The following is a 20,085-nucleotide window of genomic DNA, read 5'->3' as shown; positions in this document are numbered from 1 at the left end:
ATGACTAACATTTTGTTTGATAATTTAGATGAATTAGTGGGATTTAGTCTAATAATGGGTAATTAACTTAAGGAAAACTAATAATTAATTCCATAAGTCTCATTTTCTTCCTTTATCTTAGAGTTATTTATAGTAGCTTAATATTTACTTTCAAATAATGGATTTCTAAATAGCATATTTTGAATTAAAGGAGCTATGTTTTTACTTATTACTATCTTAGAAATTTCGAAACATCACTAATACGCAAACATAAAATCAAATATATTTTATAAATAACTCTCCAAGTTTTGAGTCAATATGCATATTTTTAAAGTATGGTTAATAAAAATAAAGAAAACTCTCATCAGCTATTTTGTATTTTTGCCTATACTCCTAAAATGCAAAAAATCAATTAATACCTAACCACTTGAATTATGTTAAATATTTATTAAACGCTGCATAAATCCCATTTTCTTCTATTTATATATATTATGCAAATTTTACTTTAAATAGCATTTTTAGCTAAAGCCTTAGTAGTATTTATAAGTTTTATCTTGGCATCTAAAGTTTCCTTTTTACGTAAGATTATTACATTTGGTACAAGCTTCATTCGAAACTGCATTTTTTTAAAAACCTTAGTAATATTTATGAGTATTATTTAAACAGCATCATTACACTCTTTCTTCCATTTATAATTTTCTATAAATCTTATTTTAATAGCATCACTATATTTCTATAACCTTAACAATATTTACAAACTATTTTACTTTTTATAATATTACATTTACACTTAGCCTAATTAGATTTAAGTCTGGTCGGATTAACCATTATTAATGGAACCTTGAGGATGCCTAATACCTTCCCTCTAGGTTAGTTGAACCCTTACCCAAAATTTTGGTTTCGTAGACTTTAAAAATAAAATCAACTTTAGATAATTATTTTAATTAACTTTAGGTGCCCTAATTCACCATAATTAATTAGGTGGCGACTCCTGTACTTTAATTAACTCCGGAATTACCGGGATGTTGTAAACTATTTTGACTTTGGTTAAGATAGGGTATAACACATGGTAAAAGGAACCAAGGTTGTGTCCCCGTCAGATACGTGTATGCTATGGTGATTGGTCTTGATATACTTTTAATGGATCGTTGTATAAATGCACTTAGCCTGTAATGGAATCTCAAATGTTTCCCAACAGTTAAAGACTATTTCTCCTTATGATTTTCCCAAATATAAAAGAGTGTATATGAAGAACGGTTAAATGTGCCAAGTAAATTCTTCTTATTCCTAAGTGAATTTATTAAACAAGGTTTAAAGCCTTGAGTTCTTGTTATTTATTCTTACCAAATCCTAAGTACTTTCCAAAGTTACATAAAGTTTATGGCTTTAATCAATGTTTGCAACCATTAATGAAGAATAAATAAACCCTAACAATCCATTATAAGTATATCAATCTCAATTCCCAATCACCCAACACCCATCCTAGGGTTCGTTCACAACCTTAGGAATTGATTTAGCTACTCATATTGAAGGAAGAACAAGAAGAGATAATTGAAATCATAATGCTTACTATTAATTGAATGGAATTGAAAGAAAGTAACTTGCAATTGTTTTGTTCTCCCCAAAAAGTTTCAAAAACTATAGAGTATTCAATGCTAAGGAATAAAACTGAAATATGATGAATATTAATCCTCTAAACAAACCCTACAAAGGGTATTTATAGTAGGCCAATTTGCTCCAAAGAAAAAATAACATCTTTGGCCCGACGAAACTTTTCACGGACAGTGAAAATGTTTTACGCGCTCCGTGAAATTGATATTCTTCTGGCCTCAGGATCATTTTGACGCTCCTTTTGACGGATCGTGAAATATTTCACGGTCCGTGAAAATGACCATGAATTTCCTTCTTCCAACATGAATCACTGAAACTGTTCCACAGCCAGTTTCATGGTCCGTGGAATAATCCACGGTTTGTGTTTCTTCTCGTGGAATGACTACTTCAGTTGTTTCCATAATGAGTTGTCTTTTGGACCTCTTTATGCTAAATTCTCCCACTTCAGCCTCTTAGGCCCTTAAATACCTCAAACATGATAAAACACATAAAAACGACACTAACTTGCTTGAAAAACAAGTAAAACTCTTTGTTAACATCATCAAATGTGCCACAATTAAGCGGTACATCAATGGTGCAAAGGTCGGCGATGACGATGATGGTGAGGAGGGAAAAGTCAAGGCATAGTTGGTTTTTGATTTTTCTGTTTCACCATATTTTTTTGGTGGTGGAGTTTTTTTATTGTAACAGTTCTATTTTTTCCGATTCATATTTGCACTTGCCTCATTTAAAAAGGAAAGTGTCCCGGGGAAGTACGGTTTTCAATGGTACCGGGAAAAAGGAGAAAATATACTTCTACGTGGATGGTGCTCTAAATGGACTTATTTTAGAGTCGCCACCTAATTTTTAGGAAATTAGGAAAACCAGTTCGAAAAATGGTTCATTTAAAACGGTTAAATTTTAAAAGAATCTTAATCTAACCAAAGTCTAGGTAAGGGTACTGGTGATCCCCCGGGGAAGGTGTTAGGCACCCCGGTATTAAGGATCCATAAAATACGGTTGACCTACGGGTTCTAATAGTATGCCTTTGTAGATATAAATTGATTGTGATAAAAACAGTTTTTGTTTCCTATTTTTGCAAATAGAAATTAGTCATTTACGCAAATATACCCCGTTTCAAGAATTAAAAGTGGTAAAATTTTGCCCAAAATTGGGCGTGTAGGGTGTCGAACTAGAACACTTAGGCTAATACCCGAAGGCTCTTAGCCTAAGTAGATCTCTACATAAGTCCACCCAAAAAATAGTTTTGAAAAATATTTTCAAAGTATAGAAAAAATAGTTTTTAAGAAAATAATTTAGGCATACTATTATAGTCCGTATATTAATTATAAGGACAACTACGCATATATACATCTTAAGGAGATATTTTTACGAAACGTGACGATAGTTTTATATTTATAAAACATAACATTACAAATCCTATACAAAACATGCTTTTAAAAAATTAAAAATTATTTTTTAAAAAAATATTTTTCTATTTTTTAATTTTTTTATTTAAGAAAATAATTTAAAAAAATATTTTTTTATTTAAAAAATGTTTTTTTTAAATATTTTTTTCGCTCAAAATTTTATGTATGAAAGTTGTATGAAATGTGTATATCTCACTCAAGGCTTAAAAAGTTCGCTCAAAATTTAGTGTATGAAAACGGTATGAAAAATGTATGAAATGTGTATATCTCATTCAAGGCTTTAAAAATCCGCTCAAAATTGTGTGTATAAAAACAGTATGAAATTTGTATCTCGCTCAAGTCTTAAAATTTTGCGCACATTTTTGTGTATAAAGTTCATGTTAGACTTCTGTAAAATTAATACAACTACAACAACATTGTATACAACTTTGATACAACATTCAAGACTTAAAATAATTGCTCAAATTTTTGTGTATGAAATGTGTATATCTTACTCAAGGCTTAAAAAGTTTGCTCAAGTTTTATGTATGAAGTGTGTATATCTCGATCAAGGCTTAAACATTACACTTAAAATTTTATGCATGAGAATGGTATGAAATGTGTATATCTCGCTCAAGACTTAGAATATCATTTACATTTTTCATATATAATGTTCATATTAGGTTTCTGGAAAATTAATACAATTACAACAACATTGTAACAACTTTCATACAATATTCAAGGCTTAAAGTTTTCACTCACAATTTTGTGTATGAAAATTATATTAAAAATTTCGCTCATACATACACATTTCATACACAAAAATTTGAGGTGATTTTTTAAGCCTTTGAGCAAAAAAATAAAATAAAAATTATATATAATTTTTTTTTAAAAAAAATATAAAAATTATTTTAAAAAAATAATTTTTTTTAAATAATTTTAAAAAATATATATATTTTCTAGGAAAAAAATAAAAAAACAAAAAATATATAAAAATCCGTCATGTTTCGTAATATATCGTTATGTTTTGTAAATAAGGAAAAAAACTATCATCACGTTTCGTAAATATTTTTCTTTAACATATATATATATATATATATATATATATATATATATATATATATATATATATATATATATATATATATATATGTGTGTGTGTGTGTGTAGTTTTCCCTTAAATATATATAATCTATTTTATTCTATATTTGCTAAGGTTTAGTCAAATTTTATTTTTTAGTCTAAGTCTAAATAATCACAATTAGTCCCACAAGTTTTGAACATTGGTCTAAATCAGTCCATATGTCATAAGTTCACAAGTTTCATAAATGTTCAAATCAGTCCCAAATTTCATAAAAATCGACAGTTTTGGTCCTTTATTTCACATCAGTCCCGAGTTTGCATTAATTCCCCAAAAATTAGTCTCGACTTTTATAATAAATTCCTTTTGGCGACTTTAAAATACGACAATCTCATAGGGGTTCCAATTGGCATAATAATTGCACAAATAATAATTTAAATTACGTAATTAAGGGAGATAGAGAATTTGGGCCGACCAAGACCACAAGGAAAATGTTTATGCAATTGGGTTTGTCTCAATTCCAACGTATGTTCCATTTGCTCCAAGTTGGGTTGACTCGATCTAGACACGTTAGTGGGCCTTGTTGGGGCCCACCAACGGGTTTTGGATGAACATAGAGGTAAAGGACATACATGAGATTAGTATACGTTTGCAAATTAACTAAGTTCAAAATTAAAGCTATAATGATTACTACAATGCCAAAAATGAATTAACATCAAATTTGGGCCAAGCCCCACTTAATACTTTGTAATGGCAGAATAAGGAATATAACCCAAATATGCAATAAGCCCATAAATGACCGCAGCAATAAACCCCACACGGACGATAGGCACAAATAATAGACCCAGACTGAAAATTTCCTAAGTATAGAAGGTAATATACATGATATACCACAGATATACCACTGCATTTTATCTCAAATTTTCTAAAGTGTTGGACCATGATATACATGATATACTAGATGATATACTTGCACATAGAGAGCAAAGCCCTTTAGAAGGGCATACCCTCCATATACACTAATATACACTACTCTTCCCCAATATTCTCCTTTTCGAAATAACTCATCCCAGCTACCAAAACACATCAAAGTTCTCCAGAAGGAATAGCTAAGATTTTCATATTTAAACCACCTGCGAATCAGGCAGAATGAGCAACCAAATGTGTAGTCTAAAATAACAATTTTTTGGCACAACAAATCAATTAGTGTTCAGTTAATCAAAAATAGGAAAAAGACCAATAGTTTTGCTAAGCAAATGCATATATGTCAGCCTCTAAAACTCAGTCCAGAGCAGAATTTTGGAGTCAAATGAATACTCAAAGTTAGTGGTTAATCTAACCCAAAGTTAAAGCAATCTTTAGGCAATAAAATTTCCCAAAATCATAGTTTTAAGAGGTTGATGCATAGGTTATACAAATATAGCTCACAAGCAAGGCTTTCAATCCAAACCTAGTTAATTCAGTGAGATTCAAAGATGAATCAAGCACACAAGTTTTTATGGCTTCCAAAACTACAGTTTTCAAATTGCTTCTTCAAGGTTTAAAATCACACCCATGACTTCCTATTACTAATTTAAAGTGAATCATTTTTCAAGATAGGGCAGTTTTGAACAAGTATTAGGTAGGAAAAGACCATAAAGAAACTAGCAATCATGGTTAAAAAATGCAACTAAGAAAGAAACTGGAGATGCATCATGGTCTAGCAGGTTTCCCTAATCCAGTGGTCATGTCAAAATCAAGCAAGGTCTAAGAGATGCTCAATATCATAGAGGGTTCAAAACCAATTTACCATATCAAGCAAACTGGAGAGGGATCAGTTTAAGCAATAACAGAAAAGGCAACTTCATATTTTTAAGGAAGAAGACTCACAATCTTATCTTTCAAAGTGTCTCTAGCAATCAGTTTTTTAGCCTGAGCGACAAATCCTGAACTTTACAATTATCATTTTCAAGTGTTTAGCTTTCTAAGTAAGTTTTCAGTCTCTAAATGTGATAAAACAACCAAGTATAAATGAGGAAAATCAATATATAGTCAGCCAAGTAACACATGCACACACAGAGTTCCTTCTTTTCTTTTTCCAAGTCAATTTTGAGTTTTTCAAAACCAAATTCAATGCCTTTTTAAGCTAACAGAGATACTTCATGGTTTTATAAAGAGAATCCAAATAAATGAGAAGCTAAATCTCCACAGAATCCACTAAACACTACATGTAATGCCAAATAATTTTTTTTGGTCAAGAACCAGTTTTTCAGACTAAGTTTTGACATTGTGAAGGAACTTCATACAAGTAGAAGGTCAAAATAAGCAATCAAATGAGTTCTAACACACACAGTTTCACAAAAAGAGACTTAAAACCCTACTTTTGACAGTTTTAGTAACTTGCTACTCAAATAACTTAGTGATCAATGGTATACAAAAACAGGTTTTATGATCTTAACTTCAATAGCTAATTCCGGTTCCATTTCAACCCTTAACAATAATCATAGGGAAACAGTCTTTGCATAGGAAGGGATTTCACTCAGTTTTAAGTTTTCAAACTTGGAAAAATAGGCAAAACTGCAAGTTGTAGCACAATTTCCAATCACATTTTGCTATAATAGAGTCAAATAGGTCCATTCCTTATAATTTTTAGTCTTAAGAGCCTTGTTCAGCAAATAGCAAGCTTCAGTTTTAGACATATAAGTTCAAGACAGTGTTAATTACAAGCTGATACCAATTTCAATGCACAGAAGTGTGTTCCAAACCAAATGGATTACAATGATCCCAAGCAATTCCTTAATGAACACAGTTTAGACTAAAAGTAAATTTTGAGCAAGTTCACTCATCACACATCACATAGCCAAACAATTTTCCACAAAATTCCACTAGTTCCCACAAAATCTAAGGAAAGAACTTATAAGGGTACATGATCCTATTCCAGGTCATAGAGGTATACATAACTGAACACACACCAGATCACAACAAAACAAAAAAAGTGGACAAATGCACACTTTAAGATTGTTTGTAAGCAAGGAGAGACAAAACTGAAACTCAGCAAAGATATTTGAAGTTATTTTCTACTTAAGATGTCTAGTAATTCATTTTCCAGAGAGGAAAAAAAACCAAGTGTTTTGAAGTCTCCACGAAGACAAACAGTTCTGCATACTTAGAACACACAGAGAAAAGGGAAAACAACCTTTACAAATTCTGAAGTTGCATATCAACTATGATACTGATTTGAACCTTTTACACTTACTTTTGGAAAACATGATTCATTTTTAATCTTGTTATAACTTAGGTGATTCCAAACAAAGCAAGTACCAAAACAAAAACAAAAACAAAAAACCTTTCTGGCCTATTTTATTAGTTGAGCCTTTCAAAAGTTTCAGACAAGAGCAAATGCAGGTCTGCATAGACTGATAATAATATAGTTTAGCAAAACAGATACCAATTTTATGATTAGCACCACTTAGTTAATTCCAGGGTCTCATAACTTCTACAAACCATACTCAATACTAATATCAACCTAATAACACTTAGGTCCTAACTAAGTTCAAAATAACAAGATTATGGCACGTAAAAACATATCCAGTGATTTCAAAGGCCAAAACTGTGTCAAGATAACACTTCATACTCTCAATCAACGCAAAAGACCATAAGAGACAAAGCCAACAAATCCTTATTCCAGGATGTCAATAAAACAAAGAATCTAGGACAAAAACAGACCCATATTCCATCTAAAGCTATTTCCAAAGCAAAAAATCCTTCAAAACACTTCATGCCATCACTCCTGGCCATACTATAACTCAGAATCTGTAAGTCCAAACATCCATAGTCTAAAAAACTAACAGAACAAAGAAATATAGAGGTTCCAAATAACTCTTTAAAAAAAAAAATAGCCATTTTTTAATTCCGAACCATGTTAAACAACACTAAAAGCATTCAAACAATCTCATTATCTCATTTAACACTCTTAAACAGTTTCAAAAGTCAAATAGCACAACATGATTCAAACAATATAAATGGCAATATAAACAAAAAAAGAAGAATGAAATAGGCTTAAAATGGTAGTATTACCTTTTTGTAGGGCAACTAAAAGATCAAAATGGGGATTGAGTCTTCAAACTTCAAACACTAACAACCAAGTACCCTTAAACAGCCCTTTACTCTTAGGTTTTCCCCAAAAACTAGTAGTATTTTATATGGTCTTGTAGTATATTGATAGGATTATAGTGTATATCAAGTTCTATTATATTTGTATATGTAGTTAATGGGGGTAGTATATGAATATATGTAAAGCTAGTATAGAAACTTAGTGAGAATTTCAACTTTAGCCTTAGCAAATTGGGGATCCCTTTTTAGTCATGAACAGTAGAAGTCGGACGTCGTCTCAATCTGCTACAACAATCAGCATACGAATAACTTAAACATATACGAAAGTCGGACGTCGTCTCAATCTATCGCATACAAACATATATACTGCACAGAAGCCGGCAAGGCTGTCATAATATACACAATATGTCAGAACATATATACACGCAGCCGACAAGGCTGCCACGGCGAACGAGACCGCCCAAAACATAAATCACACAGACATAGCCGTACAGTAACTAATCACAACCCACATGTATGTCTACAGACCTCTAAGAGTAACAACAGAATCATATGACGGGACAGGGCCCCGCCGTACCCCTGAATAAACATATACATATGCAACGGAAGAGTCTGTACCAAAATATGGGCTCCAAAACAAGGGAGCACTCCAAAGTAGCAGAATAGGTGTCCTAGGCTGGCGGATCACCAAAATGGGCGTCTGTACCTGCGGGTATGAAACGCAGCCCCCGAAAAAAGGGGGTCAGTACGAAATATGTACTGAGTATGCAAAGCATGAAATACAGTAAACAGGATCATAACTGGAACAAGAGGTACAGTAAATAAGTACAATATGCAGAATACCAAAAGTTTTACTTTAAGACACAAATCATGCATGGGGCTCAGAGAACATGGTCGCCACCCCGTCAATTGGCGCCATACACATCATACTCCAGAAGATTTCATATCTCCGTACCCCGACATATCTCCGTAACACATCATAACACCATAACTCATCATAACACCAAAATATATACGGTACCCGGCCCTCTAGTGAGGGGCTCGGCGAACCATAACACATCATACTCCGGAATATAACATAGTGCGCACGACAACATAACCGGCCCGGGACTCGGCGAAGGATATAACAACAGGATGCACGAGCAGAGTCGTGAGTAACCATATGCATAAAAATCATCATTACAGACTCAACAGATAAGTAAGTAATCCACATTCGGGGGTTAAGACGATGGTCACATTAAGTTCTTTCAGAAAGTCGTTAGAACCAAACATAAAAAAGTCTCGGGGCCCACGGACAAGTATCAACCCAATCCGAGCCCGCCTATGAAAGTTGGAGATATTATTCATTATAGAATCTCCTACGAACGTTTCGAAGCGATCCGAGCTCGTCTATGAAAGTTACGGTCGTCCGTAGTTACGGAATCTTTTAAGAACAAAATTCTTTATGCAACTTTTGAAATCCAATCATATAAAGACATAAGGACCTTAGTTCGACTACATTAAGAAAGTCAACTTTAAGAAGCGAATAAGAATCGTATACAAGCTCGGATCTTAAGAATGGAGTTACCCCGAGGCTCGTATCATAGCCTACTTACCACTAAGACATGCCAAAAGAAAGAAAGGTTAGGCTTTACATACCTCGCCCGCTCTCAAAGCTAATCCAAACCTAAGTCTCGGGCTTCCCAAGATCTACAACAACATCATTGATATCAAACATTAGCTATAGGCGCTTCAGAATTCAATTCCAAACTAGTACTTTATCTACGTAAATTTGGGCAAGATTTCCCCTATAAATTCAACAACCCCGAGAATTCAACTCGGCCCAAATTATCAACAACAATACCAACAACCACACTAATAACATCAATAATTAATTCAATACGCATTCTAACGTTAGTAACTCTTCTCTACATAATTCGACAACATTCCAATTATATTCAATTCAACTACATACATTCAAACCAACATCAACGCTCACATGATCAAGTACTAATCCGAAACCATTTAATCAAGATTCAAGAACACTTCAAACAATCCGCACAATATTCAAAACAACCCAACCAAAGCACCATTTCACCCGAAACCACCCCAAACCCGAGAGCAACAACAACAACACATTCCTCTCTCCCAAATTCATGAATTACACCAACAATCCACACGTTAACACTGTCATTCTCATAAATACAAGATACGATCTTAAATTTCCATTAGCTTCAACAACAAGCTACAAACGACTATAACTTCAACTTGAATCATTAAACCTTCATTTTCATCATAGAATTCACAACAACAACAACCAAACATTCTAAATAAAATTAATTCATCACTCCTACACAACACACACCTACACGGCTACAAGCCATACACACGGCTCAACATCACATGCATACTTTCATGAATTTCATTCATTTCTACATACTACAACATACACAAGCCACTCATAACACATGTAAAAGAAGATTAAACCTTACCTTTTTCCACTTATCTTCTTACTTGGCTAGGGTTTATTCTTACAAGAATGAATGTTTTGTTTGTTCCAACAACTACTCCACGTTAATAAGAACCTTCCACTTGGTTAAATTGCTAGAAGGAAATAATTTTTCTTGATCAATTTTGCAAGGTCTTATTCGGCTATGGCTATGGCCGAATGGCTCCCTTTTGTTTCTCCAAGTTTCTACAATTTTCTAAGTGTTGAAAGGATGATAAATATGACCAATTAATCATCTTTTATGTACATATATTAAACATCCATGTGGCCCATGGCCCACATCCCTTGGCCCTTTTATTTCATGAATTGTCAACTTTTCAAAATTAACTTTTAACCCCAAATTTTCCTTAATATTCCATACCAATAAAATCATAAGCAACTTATGCCTTAAAACACATAAAAGTCTCTACCTCGTATCCCGGAATAGTCTTGTCCTTAACTTATCATGGTGAGCTCGGATTGTCCCAATGTACAAAATACGGGATATAACACACTATTCCTACTTTTTACTTCTTTTTTGATTTTCTTTTAAATTTTAAGTTAAAATTAAATTTGCAATCATGAATACAACTTCTATGCTTGGTGATTAGGATTTAACGTCAGTGAGTAAAGTATTGTGTAAATATTAAAACTTATTTGTAATTACTTTTCCTATTTTTTGATTCTTTTTTCACAATATTCTCTTAAATTTTTAATTTAATCTAAATAGATTTTTGGCCCACGGGCCAGCCTCCTCCAGCCTCGGTCAAGCCTCAAGGGCCAGCGGGCTAACTTGGGCTGGGCTTATAAGCCTCAATTTAAATGGGCTTAAGTAATCTTAACCTAACCTTACCCTTATAGAGGGCTGCGCTGGGCTGGCCTCAAGGGCCAAGCCCATTTTGACGGCTCTATTATTAACCTTGGGTGTGTTATTTTTGTTTTGTAGTACTTGTGGACTAATTGGTTTCAGTGGGTACTGTGGTTATCTTTCTCGTACTTGGTGATCAAGGAAGTAACAGTGGATGTAGAAGGGCTATTTGATTAGATGGGTGTACTTCGTGCTAGTGTAGGTGTAGGGATAGGTGTAGGGTAGTTATGTTCATCCATTGCATAAGTGGACTTTCCTTGCACCCCAAATATTTTCATATTGACCACGTCATAATATTTTCCTTGATGGACATGATCATTTTTTGGACTTTCTTTCCTTTTTTTCCCATTTTTTCATTTTATTTCTTTTTCTTTTTCTTTTGGATCTTTTCTTGTTTTTTATTTTTCTTTGTCTTTTTCTTTTTCTTTTTCTTCTTGATTTTTTGTGTACCTGCGCTTGTGGTGGCCGACTATCTGCAATTCCCCTTCCGTGCTGCTTCCTTCCATGTTGGTGTTGGATCTTTGTGGTTTGGCATGTTGTGTTGCTTGATCTTGGTCCTGTACTTTTGGATATACGTGTACCATATGGCCCAAGCACCCAGAAAGAGTGCATAGTTGTGTTAAAGGTTCATACTGAATTTTCTGTAGATGGTGTCCAATCATAATTTCATTTGGGAGTTGTTTGCCTATCTGTGCACATATACATAGTCTTGCATATCTGCCCCTAATAGCTTGGGAGGCGCGGTTATCTATTTTTAGGACTGTACCAACAGTTCCCCCAATTTTTTTAAGGAGCCCTAGGTCATAGTATTCCGTTGGTAATTCTAGCAGCTTAATCCAAATAGAAGTAAAGGAGATAGGGTTTCGATTAGGGTTAAGCCTGGGCGTCCATTGTCTCACTGTTCGGTATTGAGATCCAATGAACCAAGGTCCTTTGTGGAGGGCTCTATTGTATATATCTGAGCATTTAAATTTAATTAGGTAAAAATCGTTACCCAGATCTATAAGATTTAAAGTTTTCATAGCAATCCATAATTTCTTTATTCTAGATTGTAGCTGGTTATAACCCATATGTTTTCCTACAAGTTTAATGATTACAAATTGTTTCCATGATTGATAAAGTCTCTCTTTATTAGCTTTTGTAATGGGAATGAAGTTGGGGTGGCTGGTGTGGTTTTTGCTTCGTCTGATAGGGAAATAGTGTTAAATAAGTGACATTCATAGTTTATATCTATTGGTGGTGTATTGTTAGAAACTGTTGTAGCGTAACTATGTTTAGGAATTTTGTGGTGGTGGGTCGTTAGACACAGTACTTGAGTAACTTACTTTGGGGATATCTTCCTTTGGTTTGATGTTGCTTCTGTCGAGGAGATCTATTTCTTTTTCTGTCATATCCGTGTCAATTTCCACTGCATTTGATGTTGATGTTGTCATGATTTCCCGCTGTTGACTTGGGGACTAGTGCCTTCTCTCTCTGTTCTTTTGTAGAGAGAAAGCGGATAAACTTACTTGCATTTATTCAAGTCAAACTTTAGCTTAAATCAACATTAAGTTAAGATGAGATCTCTATCATTCTACATTTCTACTTAAAAATTCAACTATAAAACTTCATACACTTTCATATGATGAACAAAGAGTTTTAGACCCTTATATAAATTTTTTGCATACAAAGTTGAATACTTCAATGGAAAAATTAATTTGAAGGATGTAATTCTTTCAGTCAGTAAACATTGCTACGAAATATTTATAGTATTCTTTTTACTTAATCATGAGTCTACATCCCCCAAAAAATTCAAATAAAGAAACAAAAACAAAAAATTGAGGGGGAATGAAATCAAATTAGGGCCAGTGCTACTTGCAGAGACTTGAAATTACGATGTTTTCGTTTGACAAGGTATCAGACCAAATTGTATTATTACAAGTGATATGATCTTTGTGTTGTAGCAATCATTTGAACCTTTCTATGCAATGACTCGTGCATTGACTTGAGAATTTGAACTTTAATATTTCTCGTCAACGTTCATTTAAATATTGTGCAATGACTTGAGTAGTTTAACTTCTATACATTGGCATGTAAAAGAATTTATACTATCAAGTCATGTAAAATCAATTATCTGAAACTTTCTGTTGCAAGCACTGGATGATGATTTAACTATTATAACCTATTACAAGTGGTATAAAAAGCCAAGTTAGCGTGAAAATTATTTATATTGTTGATGTATATAATTTAAATTTCTTTTCTTTTCGTTTAAAATTGAAATTCGATGCAATTATAGTAAGAAAAATATTACTTTATAATATTGTGTATGTTGAACACGTCTAAATATGCTAGTTTTTCTCTCTATTCCACCTCAAATCACACCTAAAGTTAGGTCTTTTAAATGGTATAGATATTAATGGGCTCATGAAATATAAGTTGATCCAAAAAGATATTTATTTAGGAAAAATTACTTGTCATAGCTTCTTTTTAACCATATTTAATGAACATAACTACCATTTGTTTTTGTTATTAATAATAACTTAAAACTTTTCAATATTTCCAATTATAGCTACCATGGTAAAAAAAAGGTAAAACGTACACAAATACACCTAAAATCACGTTGCCCAATCTCTGTTCCCCATTTTAACGGTACAATTACATACTCATACATTATTTAGGATTCTCTCTCTTTAATTACTCAAAATTTTAGCCATTTTTTTCTCTTTAGTTTTTTTCCATTACCTTCAACCTTCAATCACGTTTCATCCACGATTTTGTACCCTAAATTCTCGGGTGGTTGTGTATTTGTGTAAGTATTTTTATATATATTGTGTATTTTTCATTTTTTAATGTTACTATTCTTACAATTTTAACTTAAATCAAAGTTTAATTTTCAGGTGTTAATCACTAAATCATTCTTCTAATGGCTTATCAAACCACACCTAATAGGAGAGCAACTAGAGGTATAACACATAGTGTTCAAAATTTAGATTTTCCAACCTTTGATTTGGGTATTTCTCAACAAAAAATCAATGTTGATGCAGCCTTTGCTGAGAAAGAATATGCTGAGATTAGATCAAAGAAAATACATGATCTTAAGAGAAAAGCGAGTCTTCAACTATGTATTTCTGAGACTAAAAAAGCTTTTGTTACAACATCAGAGAGGAGAAATACATCTGAAGTTGATTCTGCTAAAAAGGGGAAGAATGTTGTTGTTGATGAAGATTTACCAGCAACAAAATTATCAGTGAAGAATCAAGTATTTTTTCAAAAAAAAATTCATTTTTCGATTATGTATTTGAACTCATACGTAATTTTTTATGAATGTATGTTTTGATTATTCTTTTTTTGATTTTCATGTTGATGTCGGATTTATCATATTTTCAGTTTATATTTATATTTTAAACACATAAGTTAATCTATATGAATGTATGTGTTGATTTTTTTTTAGTTGTGAGACTCGTATGTTTTTGCGAGATAGATGTTGTATTTTTCAGTTTTTATTGTGTATTTGTTGACATCCAGTATTTTCTCAGATTTTACAGATTTTTTTTCATTATATGTATGTCTATGTTTCTTCCCATAAAACTTAGGTCTAAATATATGTGCTGTTGTTTATGTACTTTTGATTGTTTTTTTAACTTGATTCTTATGGGAACATTTTTTCTAAAGTATGTATGTTTATTTTGTGTTGTAATTTTTAAATTTTAAGAACCAGTAATTTGTTTTTTTGTGTTTTTTTTAATATTCAGTCAAATGTATTTTTTTAGTATACGATGTGTATTTGTTCTCATATTATTAATTATTTTTTCAGGGATCTAAATTCATGTTGAAACGTCCTCCAATACATATTAAAGCATACATGAATCAAAAAATCAGAGATGATTTGATGGACAAACTTACTGATGAATAGTTTGAGATGTTTGAGAACACTATTTTTGGTAAATATTTGGATATGCCGGTTGAATCCGAGATTCAGTGTCAACTGTTTAAATGTCTGATGATTAAGGAGTTGAAAAGTGGTTCAAAGGATGCTTTTGTTATTGATATCAATGGGACCGAACTCAGGTTTACTCTATTTGATTTTGCATTAATTACTGGGCTCAAATGTTATGGTGAGGAAATTGAATTTCCGGATGTTAAGAACAAATTCATGACAAAGTATTCTCCTGGGGCAACAAAAAATGTTTTAAAGATGTCGTTAAACAAGTATTTTGAAGATCGGGATTGGGGTGTCGGGGCTAATGCTGATAGAGATGCTGTTAGGATTGTGATCTTATATTTCATCCATAATTATTTACTGTCCAGTGAAAAGAGAAACGTGACAGTACCAAAAAAATATTTTGATTTGGTTGTGAGTGGACGATATGTAGATTATACATGGGGTAAAGAAGCATTCGATGATCTGATTGTTAGTGTTCACAACAGGATGCAAAATATACTTCGATTTTACTGTCTTCGGGGTTTTCCATATGCTATGCAAGTTTGGATATACGAGTGTTGTTCCAACGTTGACCCCAATTTAGCTGTTAAGACACCGATTCCAAGAATGTTCAACTGGAAAACAATTAACACACAACCAACGGTTTTCCTACTCATGTCGGGCATGTTCAGAGAAGGTGTTTCCAAGATAGAATTTCTAAAAAAAATACATTCTTATTACTTAATCCTTTATTAAATTAGATCCTTCATGATATGTTTTTGCCAAATACATGTTTCTTAACTACTATATTCACAGAAATACATTGTTTGACAGTAGTCATTGTTTAACAGTAGTCATACTTTTCTATTTCAATGTATTTTAACAAATACATGACTGATAGTTGCAATGTTTTCCAAATTTACAGGATCACATTAACTTTAGGAACATTGTTCCTCTGACCAATGAAGTTGAAGAGCTCGGGTTGCGTCCATTCTTTGTAGACAGACCTGTTTCACCTACGTAAATACAAGAAACGGAGGATGAGTATGTTGATTTCTCTACAGCACCACCACATGTTGCTGCTGTTAAAGAAAAAGAACGGAAAATCGCTTCAAAGTCTCCACCACGCAAGAAATCTAGGAAGATGTCAACGGCACCGTTGCCGGAGGAAAATCGACAATCAACCGTCCAACAAACTGTCATCCCACTGTCAGTTCCAACAAGAGTTTCTGTACCAGTTCAGCCCGTTCAATCAAAAGGAAAAGAAACAGTTGGTACAATTACACACCACGCATCTGTTGATGATTCATCCACCAACAGATCAGATGACATCAAATCTTTGAGGGAAGATTTCAACAAATTCAAACAAGATGTAAGTTTTATATTTTTTCCGCCATATATGATGCATTTTATGTTTAAAAAAATGTTTTTATAATCTTCCTGATCCTGTTTTCCTGATTTTTCTAGGTTGTTGATGCACTCAAGTCTGTATTTACTGAATTAAAGGATTTTCGTCTTGCGATGGATGAAAAATTAACAAAGCTTTTGAAAAATAAAAAACTGAATCAAAATTCAGAAAAGGTATCTTAACTTAACTAATACATGTGTCAATAAGGACAAAATCAGTATGTTTTTTCAAATTTATTTGATAAATACATATTGTATTTGTAGGGGGCTGATAGTGAAACACATGCTCAATTTCGGGACGAGAACATACCTCACGCAGGTGATGCCTACATGGACCATGATGATGGTATCCAAATGGATACTACTACTATTCATGTTTCTTTTCCCGAGGTATGTTACAGATTATTTTGCCAAGTATTTGTCAATTAATTTTCTCTCACGATTTATTTCTTTATGTTTTTGTTGATTTATTTTTAATCATGTTTTTTTTTATTCATATTATATGGCATTTTTTATTAAGGGTGATCGTCATGAAAAACAAGCGGATAATGGCAATGGAAGCGATGATACTGTCAAAGTTTCAACAGAAGAGATTTTGGAAGAAGGTGATCTTTCGGGAGAACAGAAGATTTCTGATGAATGTCCGTGTTGAGATGTACTAAAGAAACAATGGAAGAAAAAAAAGAATTCGATGATTCAAATGATACAGAGGTATGCATTAAACTTGAATACGTTTAATTCGCAACCAATCTGTTTTTTTTTTTTTTTCAGTTTTATATGTTTGTATTTGTTAGGTTATTGCACAGGTATTGGCTCATATAGCAAAAGAGCATCCAAAAGAACAAGTTACACCGCAAAAGAATGTGGGAAACACTAGCTTTAATGATTTTGTGGATCCTGGTGCAAAAGTTTGTGACGTGCAGACTATATCTGAGTGGTATTTGCCCGACGAAGCTTGGCCAAGTCCAACTCCTGGAAAAGAGATAATTCCTCATCCGTCAGTTCCTCGGACTATACGGCCCGAAAAATTCCAGACCTCACCATGGTGCATAGAATTTGGTATGTATTTACATCTTTTTGTTGTTTGCTGTACATTTTGTAAAGTGGAGCAACTGTTGATTTTTTTTCACAAATACACAGGTAGCAGTTCGGGCAAGCAACAAATGCCTTTGTTTGACAAGAAACACCCCTTTCATCAATTTTCCATTACCGATGTGTTGGACCTCGATGTATTTGAAGAATTCTGTGAATGGTTTAACAAGGGAATGCTCAAAATGCATGATGCCAAGTATGTTTGTAAGGTTTTTATGAATTTTGGAATAATTATGAATGTGTAATTTTTTCATAATGAATTTGTGTTTTTCTTTGTTTTTCCAGGAAAATTTATGAAGATCATTACAGGAAAAACATGGCAGCTTTCGAGGATGGTATCCAATACGATTTTGTTGTCACAACTGTTAAAGATAAGAACTGGTTTTACCTTTTGTCAATGGATGGTCAGTTGTGGAATGACGAGGTAATTTTTATAACAATTTTAATTACCAAAAATATGTACTAATTCATATCTAAAGTTAACCCATGTATTTTTGAATCATTTCAGCATATTGACGTCATATTCTACTACTTTCGGAAGAAAGGAAAATATGACATGAACAACAACTACACTTTCACCACTGTTGATTGTGTTTTCAAGAAGCACTTTGATTTTTGTTATCACGCATTCCACAACGTCGGAACACAGACCGATGATGCCAATGAAAAGTCTACTTTGATCGATTATGTCAAGGGCCACAGACTACTTGCGAATGTGCCATGGCATACGGTTGACAATGTGCTAATACCATTCAACATAAAAGAAGAAAATCATTAGGTGTTGGTTGTTTTGTCATTCTTGGACATGTATTTTTTATTAACACTTGTCTTTTAAATATTACAAAAAATACATGTTTACTGATATTCTGATTCCTGTTTTTTTTTTTAAATGAATAAAAATTTTGACAGGCGTCTTTATGTTTACAACTCGTGCCATTCTGCTCGGCATGCAGCAGTTGTGAGGACCGAAGTTGATAAACTGGCCACATTACTGCCACATTTTCTTAATATGTCGGGATTCTTTGTAAATTGAAGACGTCTCAGTTTGGTTAAGGATACAGCTTCTAACGATAAGGGGCAGATGGATACCCTTGATGTTGTTTATGTTGAAAATCTGCCTCAGCAAGAATATGGTAGCATGTAAGTATTTCCAAATTAAAAATGTATTTTAACCAACAAATACATATAGGATGCATCAGTCTATTCACACAAATACATAAATATTTAAAAAAATATACATGGTGTTTATATCCAAATAGATAAGTCATATAGATTTATATAAACATACATTTTAATACTCTTTCAAATACATTCATTATATGTATGTTTCATTACAAAAAATATTTATAACATTTTTTATCCTTAATTATAGTTAGTATTAAAAACTAACATGTATATCCCTTTTTATCACGGGACCGTGGTGTATTTATGGCGCATATCCGAGTATTTGATCACGGTTGGGAGTACACCAGATAATATTGATGCACATATGCTGCGTATGAGACATGACACTCTTTTGTGGGGATACGCCGAAGTCAAGTTGGCCAACAATGCTGAGAGTGATAGTGAGGTTCCACCAAGACCAATTAGGACTGAGATAGATTACAACACTGTTGATGTTCATGATGTTTGAACAATTATGTTAGGATAAACGATGTTTTTGTTCTTTTTTTTCTTTAGTAGTTACTTTGTTGTTTTAGATGTATTAGATTGATGTTGGATTGTAATTTTGTGAAATGAATGTGCAGCTTTTTTTTTTTTTAAGATTACTATTAATGTTGATAATTATTTAACTGTTGAACATACTATTCGGAAACAAGAAAATTTCATTGAATATCAAAAAGTGGCCTTCAAATACTGACATCATTAACATCTGTAAACTATGTATTTTACAAATACATAATGTTTTTTCAACTTAACAAATAAAAAATACATATCATTTTTTTGATATAAAAACCTAATGTTCTTGTAATCCACATACTATATGGTTGTTGTATGTTTGAATGAACAGAAAAACAATCTTCAAGTATTCACATTACGTTTCTTTAACAGACATACGCAATTATTTACTCAAGTATGTTATAATACCAAATTAATCTCAATGTTTGTTTAACCTCTGTTCATGAATTATTGATGATTTTTATACCATAAACTAGATGTATTTGTACATATGTTGACAGTAATCAATGAATTTTACGA

At 32.7% G+C, this 20,085-nt stretch overlaps 1 protein-coding gene across 1 annotated transcript; it reads left to right on the top strand.

Moving 5' to 3' along the window:
* Nucleotides 1-15,420: 15,420 nt before the first annotated feature.
* LOC132048708 (uncharacterized) lies at nt 15,421-17,446 on the top strand. Its single transcript, XM_059439405.1, has 5 exons — nt 15,421-16,084; nt 16,419-16,759; nt 16,855-16,968; nt 17,059-17,184; nt 17,315-17,446. The coding sequence occupies exons 1-5, from the start codon at nt 15,421-15,423 to the stop codon at nt 17,444-17,446; spliced, it is 1,377 nt and encodes a 458-aa protein (XP_059295388.1).
* Nucleotides 17,447-20,085: the final 2,639 nt, after the last annotated feature.

The sequence above is a fragment of the Lycium ferocissimum genome, chromosome 3, assembly GCF_029784015.1.
Source record: "Lycium ferocissimum isolate CSIRO_LF1 chromosome 3, AGI_CSIRO_Lferr_CH_V1, whole genome shotgun sequence".
NCBI classification, from domain to species: domain Eukaryota; kingdom Viridiplantae; phylum Streptophyta; class Magnoliopsida; order Solanales; family Solanaceae; genus Lycium; species Lycium ferocissimum.
This window is presented reverse-complemented; position numbering and strand designations above follow the sequence as displayed.